Below are 8213 nucleotides of genomic sequence, written 5' to 3' on the forward strand. Positions count from 1 at the left end.
TCATCCAGCCCTGCACCTTGTTGTCTCGGATTCTCCAGCATCTGCAGTTCCTACTATCTCTGATTCAATTTTAACCCCACTGCGAAGCCTCTTCTAAGGATGCCTAACCTGAAGAAGTTACCCTCCTCCCTCCGGACAAACCTCAAGGGATCCCCCCTTTTCTGATGAAGGGTCTAGGCCCGAAACGTCAGCCTCTCTGCTCCTATGATGCTGCTTGGCCTGCTGTGTTCATCCAGCCTTGCACCTTGTTGTCTCGGATTCTCCAGCATCTGCAGTTCCTACTATCTTTGAACCTAAACCCTCTAGTTTACAATTCCCCATCCCTGGGAAAAAGATATATGCATTCATCCTATCTATGCCCCTCATGATTTTATACACCTCAATATGGTCACCACCCCCATTCTCCTAAGTTCCAAGGAATAAATTCCTATCCTGGCCACTAACTCAGGCCTGCTTGTCCTGGCAACATCCTCGTAAATCTTCTTTGCACACTTTCCATTGTCTAGCAATAATAGCACTAAGCCATCACCTTGTCCCTGTTACTCTTGATTCCCTTACTAATGAAGAGCCAATCTATCTCTGTCTTCAATACACTCAATGACTAGGCCTGCACAGCCCTCTGCAACAATGAGTTCCACAAGTTCACCACCCTCTGGCTGAAGAAATTCTTCATCTCAATTCTAAAGGATCACTCCTTTATTCTGAGGCTATCCCCTCAGGTCCTAGTCTCTCCTACGTGGAAACATCTTCTTCACATCCATTCTACCCAGCGCTCTGGGTAAGTTTCAATCAGATACCACCACCACCCCCGAACCTTTTAAACTCCATACCCAGGGTCCTCACTGCCCTTCATCCCCACGATCTTGTGCTAAAGACTGGTGATGGAATGTATGTCACTTGGAACTCCTGCCTCTGATCACCAGAATATAATCACGAACAAAACCCCCAAATCACGATCAGGCTGTGCTGTGAAGCCCCCTGCAGCTGATCATCCCTTAAGGACATTATGAAACACTCAGAACTAGCCCCAGACCTGCAGAAGTTGAATCGTCCTCAGAACTTTCAGACTAAACACATTTTGTCCTTTATCTATCCCCTCCTTAAACTCCTCTGATAGGCAGAGGAGATTCAGCAGTTAAACATCACTTCGTGTGACTGAGGGCTTCAGAAAAGGAGCTGACATGACGGAATGTCGCTCAGACAAGTTCAGATGAATTTGGACTTGATTTCTGACTCTCTCCATCACAGGGAGATGGGAGGAGAACGGTTCCTCACGTTGTGTCTGCTTCTGCTGTCGACTCTATGCTGGAGACTCACCGTTGTGATCAGTTCCAGCTCAGTTATCGTTGTTTCATGGGCCTACCAGTTACCAGGATGGTAGGAAGTGAAATGGACACTCCAAGGCTTCTTTTCCTCATCTCACGATTCCAGAGTAGGATTGTTGGGCTCTTCCTATGCAGCCCCCGAGGTCAGGGGAGGGGGTGAAAACCAGAAGAGAAGTGACCATTTTAAGGGAAAGCAGCAAACCAGAGTTGCCAAATCTCCCAGAACAAGACCGGCTGCACAGATCAATTTTCCATTCCCCTGTACATAAAACATGAAGCAATGGTTTGAGGTGTTTAAAGGTGATTAAGAGTTAACAGCAGAGATAGAGGTAGCACTTCCCTTGGGGTTAGGGGTTGGGGGTGGGGAAGAATTGGGGACAAAACATTTAAATTAGAGGCAGTTGATTCAGGGATGATATCAGGAAACACATTGAAAGGTGGTGTGAAATCTGCAACTCTCCCCAGAAAGCTGCAGAGAAAAAAACGTTTTTAATATGCAGTGATGGATTTTGAAGAGATGTGGTGTTAAGGTGCGTAAACAGAGTTGATATTCAGATCACCCGTGACCTCATTACCACAGGTTGGAGGGGCTGAATGGCCTCCTCCACTTCCTACCTCCATAAACATAACCTCAAACAGAATAGGCACCAGTGACTGTGCCAACAAAGTGTAAAGCAGAAATGGGATTTATGGAGAACAAAAGGCACAGAGCAGCAATCTTTGGTACAATAAATTCCAGCCTTTTGTCATCTCAGACACCAGAACCAGGAGGCATCAATTAGTGAAATAATTCTTAAACCTCGCTTGAACACTAGTAAGCAGCCACTGGTATGATTTAGGAAGCAAGCCTGCCAAATTTTGCACAGCAAGATCCCACACACGGCAATGTGATAATGATCAAAGGGATTTTTTTTTTAAAAAACCCTGCTCTTAAATAGTAGTGGCTGTGGGATTATCACAGTCACCTTAAGGCAGAAAGGGCCTCATGGTAATATAGTGCAAAGACATTAGTAACCACCTCCCTCCAGGGAACACTGTCGTTCGCTCCCAGCAACAACCTGCTCTATCATTTTAACAAAATGCAAATTCAAACAAATCGATACCAGAGATCAGAGAACTCCAAAACAGGACAACAAGGTCCAGAGCTGGATGAACACAGCAGGTCAAGCAGCATCACAGGAGCAGAAAGGCTGATGTTTCCGGCCTAGACCCTTTCTTGTCCGTCCCTAGTTGCCCCTTGAGAAGGTGGTGGTGAGCTGCCTTCTTGAACTGCTTTTTCTAAAGCAGGGTCTAGGCCCAAAACGTCAGCCTCTCTGCTCCTCTGATGCTGCTTGGCCTGCTGTGTTCATCCAGCTCTACACCTTGTTATCTCAGATTCTCCAGCATCTGCAGTTCCTACTATCTCTGATCCAAAACAGGACAGTTGAGTCTCTCTTGTTTTGCAGTTTTAAATGACTGGTAGCTGGACTGTCACCCATGAATTAATCAGCTTCATTCAGCCATTCCCCATCATATAAACAGGAGCTCGAATGAACACATAACCTCCGGTCAGACCATCTCAAGACTTGCAACGATTTCAGTCAAAAAGCTTTTCTCGTTGAGCTTTTCAGAACAGAGCATTGAGGTCAGGCAGCATAAACCTTCTCTATTCTCAGCATTCGATGCAGTGAAGCCAGTGTCAGCGCAGTTAGACTGAAGTTCACACAAGCCTACGGCAGCAGCAATACGATACACCTTGACAGCTTGGGGAATGTGGAGGCTGTGCAATAGAAACAGGTCTGACAGGGTTTATACGCAGCATGCTGACACCGAGCACAGAGACCAGACCAGAACATCCACCCGCACTGGACATCAATCCCAGCTCCCCAGTCTGCCATTCAATGATTCTCAAACTCCATACTTTTGGTCTTCTCCAGGCTTTCCCGCTTTAACATGGGCGGCTGGGATCTGCAGAGACAGACGGAATTCAAATCAGGAGCTACGCCAGTTTCCTTACTACATGCAACAATTCCTGAAATTAGCCCAGTCTGATCCCTATCTGACACTTCAACACAGGAGCTGAACCACAGCAACATGGTAAACAATTCACATCTTGTCTCCAAACTAGTAGCTCGTGGGTTCCGTTTCTTCAGCAAATGTACCACAAACGACCAGTGCAGGCGCTGAGGGAGCGCCGCACTGTCGGAGGGTCAGTGCTGAGGGAGTGGGCACTGTCGGAGGGTCAGTGCTGAGGGAGCGCCGCACTGTCGGAGGATCAGTCCTGAGGGAGCGCCGTGCGGTCAGAGGGTCAGCGCTGAGGAAGCACCGTGCGGTCGGAGGGTCAGTGCTGAGGGAGTGTGGCACTGTCGGAGAGTCAGTGCTGAGGGAGAACCGCGCTGTCAGAGGGTCAGCGCTGAGGGAGGGGGCACTGTCGGAGGATCAGTACTGAGGGAGTGCCGCACTGTCGGAGGGTCAGTGCTGAGGGACTGCCGTACTGTCAGAGGGGATAAGGCCTTGTTTGCCTTAAAGTGGTTGTGATAATCCCACAGCCACTGTTTTTTTTTTTAAGAGCAGGGTGGTATTTTTCCGTGGTCTGACCAATATTTATTCCTCTGAACATTATCATTTTGCTGTGTGTGGGATCTTGCCATGCACGCATTGGTGGCATGTTTCCTATAACAGTGACTGTACTTCTGAAGTACTCAGGGACGTTCTGGGGATTTGCAAAGTGCTACAGAAACGGAAATCTGTTATTTGTTTTCCACTTGAGATTCCAAGACCCCTTGCTCATGGACTTATCTCAGTTTCCTTCTGGAAACAGACTGGACAGAGAGCCGAGGGACCGTAGCACAGGATTCCTCTGGGATAACAGGTCTTGCCCCACAGTCAGTCAGCACTTACCTGTCAACCCAATTCTGAGAGGTGCAGGGGTCATGCTCCTGTCTCTTCTCCTTCCTGAGAGGATGAAAAGATGGGAAGATAAGCCACTTGCTGGTTAATTGTTGTTTTAAACAGAGTAACAGACTGTGAACCAGCTTTTCTGATGAAGGGTCCAGGCCCGAAACGTCAGCCTTCCTACTCCTCTGATGCTGCTTGGCCTGCTGTGTTCATCCAGCTCTACACCTTATTATCTGTGAACCAGCTGCGCCCACTGCCCTCACCAGCCTCTCACAAGCACATACCAGATTTACCAAAATGTTGATGGGGCCCGTAGCCTTTACAGTATCCAGTGTCTCCAACCGTTTCTTAATGTCACGTGGGGTGGGTCGAATTGGCTGAAGACTGGTACCTGTGACACTGGGGACCACAGGAGGAGGGAGAGATGGATTATCCACTCGGCACTTCTGGCTGAAGATTGCTGCGAATGCTTCAGCCTTATCTTTTGCCCTGATGTGCTGGGCTCTTTCACCATTGAGGATGGGGATATTTGTGGAGCCTCCTCCTCCAGTGAGTTGTTTAATTGCCCACCACCATTCACAACTGGGTGTGGCAGGACTGCAGAGCTTAGATCTGATCCATTGGTTGTGGGATCACTTAGCTCTGTCTATCACTTACTGCTTTCGCTGTTTGGCGTGCAAGTATTCCTGTTTGGTGGCTTCACCAGGTTGATACCTCATCTTCAGGTATGCCTGGTGCTGCTCCTGGCATGCTCTCCTGCACTCCCCATTGAACCAGGGTTGATCCCCTGGCTTGATGGTAATGGTTGAGTGGAGAGTATGCTGTGCCATGAGGTTACAGATTGTGCTGGAGTACAATTCTGCTGCTGTTGATGGCCCACAGCGCCTCATGGATGCCCAGTCTTGAGTTGCTAGATCAGTGTGAAGTCTGTCCCATTTAGCACGGTGATAGTGCCACACAACACGATGGAGGTTGTTCTCAATGTGAAGTTGGGACTTCATCTCCACAAGGACTGTGTGATGGTCACTCTTACCGATACTGTCATGGACAGATACAGTCGGGAGATTAGTAAGGATGAGGTCAAGTATGTTTTTCCCTCTTGTTGGTTCCCTCACCACCTGCCGCAGACCCAGTCTAGCAGCTTTGTCCTTTAGGACCCGACCCGTTCGATCAGTAGTACTGCTGCCGAGCCACTCTTGGTGGTGGACATTGAAATCCCCCACCCAGAGTACATTTTGTGCCCTTGTCATCCTCAGTGCTTCCTCGAAGTGTTGCTCAACATTGAGGAGTACTGATTCACCAGCTGAGGGAGGACGGTATGTGGTAATCAGCAGGAGGTCTCCTTGTCCACGTTTAACCCGAAGCCATGAAACTTCATAGGATCCAGAGTCAATGTTGAGGACTCCCAGAGTAACTCCGTCCTGACTGTATACTGCTGTGTCACCCCCTCTGCTGGGTCAGTCTTGCCGGTGAGACAGGACATATCCAGGGATGGTGATGGTGGTGTGTGGGACATTGTCTGTAAGGTATGATTCTGTGAGTATGACTGTGTCAGGCTGTTGCTTGACTTGTCTGTGAGACAGCTCTCCCAACTTTGGCACTAGCCCCCAGATATTAGTGAGGAGGACTTTGCAGGGTTGACAGGGCTGTTTCTGCCATTGCCTTTTCCAGTGCCTAGGTCGATGCCAGGTGATCTGTCTGGTTTCATTCATTTCAGACTCTGTATAACTGAATGGCTTGCTAGGCCATTTCAGAGGGCAACTGAGAGTCAAGCACATTGCTGTGGTCTGGAGTCACATGTAGGCCAGACCAGGTAAGGATGGCAGATTGCATTCCCTGAAGGACATTAATGAACCAGGTGGGTTTTTCTAACAATCGACAGTAGATTCATGGTCAGCAGTGGATTCTTAATTGTGTTTTTTAATACAAAAAGGGTTAAGCTGCTGCCTGGGATTAATTGGTTAAATAGGTATGTAGATATTGAGGGCAAAAAGGTGGCACTGAGGGGTAAAAGAGATGTGTGACTGCTCTGTCAATAAACTCCACTCTAAGGAAACAGAGCCTCCAATGCAATTCACTTCTCAACACACATTCACTTCCTCCACCAATGCACTGTGACAGCTTAAGGTACCATCTATAAGAACCAACTCACCTCGGCTCCTTACACAGCACCATCCAAACCAGCAACCTCTCGCACCGAGTAGCAGATACATGGGAACACCACCCCCTGCGAGTTCCCCTCCGAGCCACTCCCCATCCTGACTTGGAAATATATCGCCGTTCCTTCAGTGTCGCTGGATCAGAATCCAGGAACTAAAGGGCTGCAGTGGTCGAACGTGGTAGTTCTCCACCATCTCGTCAAAGTCAATAAACCAGCCCCTTGTGCAGGCACTCGTTCTTTGATAGAGCTCTCCAATTATTCACACTCTCATCTGCATGGCTGGATCAATTGTTCTGTTTTCTATCGGTTAGCCAAACCTCTTTCCCTGCTAATATACTACCCCCAACACCATGAGCTCTCTTATTAAGTAGTCTCATGTGCAGTAACTTATCAAGCACTTTCCAAAAATTCAAATATATTACATCCAGTATTTGTCCATTATCTATCCTATATGTTGCCACCTCAAAGAATTCTAATAAATCTGTCTGGCATGCTTTCCCCTTTGTGAAGCCAAGCTGATGCTACTTGATCATATTATGCATTTCTAAATACTCTGCTATACACTTCCTCATAGACTCAAATATTCTCCCAATAACAGATGCGAATCTTACTAGCCTATAGTTTGTCTCCTTTCTTTTTTACATGAAGGTCTTCCACTGACAGTTTTCTTCCTCTGGAACGTTGCCAGAAACTAAAGATACCTGGAAGATTACTAACACTGCCTCCACTGTTGCTGGAGCTACTTCCTTCAATATCCTGGGATGCAATCCATCACAGTTAAAGACTTGTCAGACTTTAGTGGAGAATTTGCAAGGTTATGGAGAAAAGGCAGGGATGTGGGACTAAATAGGAATATTTTTTCAAGGAGCCAGCATAGGGGCTATCTGGTCTTTCACTGTTTTGTAGTTGCTACAATCCTTCAAGTTGTTTTGTTTTGAACGAGCCATCTCAACGTCTGCAGCGCAACAAATTGTGGTCTGTTGCCCCGGATTTCCCCCCCCGGTTCCTGTGCCACCTTCAAATGGACATGTTCTGAAAGAATTCAGGTCAGCCGAGGGGTACAGCTGCGTGATTACAGGGTGAGCTGGGGGCGGGGGGAGCGGGAGCCAAACAGAGAGGGATGGGGAAATACAATGGGAGGGCAATCAAGAACTTACTTCAATACTGGGGGCTGTATTTCAGACTCTGTCTCACGTGAAGCCAGCGGCCAGTGAGGTAGACACCGCAGGCTGGGAGAGAGAGTAAGTCTGTTGATCTCAGTCGCATTATCATTCCACAGTCTCTTCCTGGTCTGCTGGCTCACATTGACAAAGGAACTGGCCGCGAGGAAGGCTGGTTCGGGTAGATCCAGTTCTGTCGCATCCTGCACCGATGACTGTGGCGTGAGAATTCAGAAACAGTAAGAGTGACTTTAAACAGAATAATCTGACTGTCTCCCTGCAGACAGCCCAATGAGACCCCAGGGCACTGCTTTCAGTGCGCACACAAACACAAACACAAACACACACACACACACAGGGACATTATCATTCAGGGACACAGCAGTGTAACTCGCTGAGGGCCAGCCTCGGGTCACTGGTTCACAGTCACCGGGGTCACTCCACATCAGAACACATTCTCTACGTGGGGCAATCTGTCACCACCCGAATCCCGAGACAGAAACTGAGAGTCCATAATCCAGATGGGACTCTCCCGAGTGGTGAGGAATACTGTCGGAGGGTCAGTGCTGAGGGAGCGCCGCACTGTCGGAGGGTCAGTGCTGAGGGAGTGGGCACTGTCGGAGGGTCAGTGCTGAGGGAGTGGGCACTGTCGGAGGGTCGGTGCTGAGGGGGCGCCGCACTGTCGGAGGG

General features: G+C 48.5%; 1 protein-coding gene across 4 annotated transcripts in view; it reads right to left on the bottom strand.

Annotated features, from left to right (window-relative positions):
- Positions 1-1995: 1995 nt before the first annotated feature.
- Positions 1996-8213, bottom strand: part of LOC109924381 — a 236088-nt gene continuing 229870 nt past the window's right edge. For 3 of the 4 annotated variants that reach the window (XM_048612846.1, XM_048612858.1, XM_048612852.1), the window contains exons 28-30: positions 7521-7738; positions 4206-4259; positions 1996-3272 (exon numbers count right to left, since the gene is read on the bottom strand). In XM_048612846.1, the coding sequence (XP_048468803.1) occupies positions 3203-3272; positions 4206-4259; positions 7521-7738 (342 nt within the window). In that variant the 3' untranslated portion in view covers positions 1996-3202. The remainder of the gene's footprint in view (positions 3273-4205; positions 4260-7520; positions 7739-8213) is intronic. The other variant, XM_048612860.1, reaches the window with a different exon arrangement.

Source organism: Rhincodon typus, chromosome 2 (genome assembly GCF_021869965.1).
Source record: "Rhincodon typus isolate 14 chromosome 2, sRhiTyp1.1, whole genome shotgun sequence".
NCBI classification, from domain to species: domain Eukaryota; kingdom Metazoa; phylum Chordata; class Chondrichthyes; order Orectolobiformes; family Rhincodontidae; genus Rhincodon; species Rhincodon typus.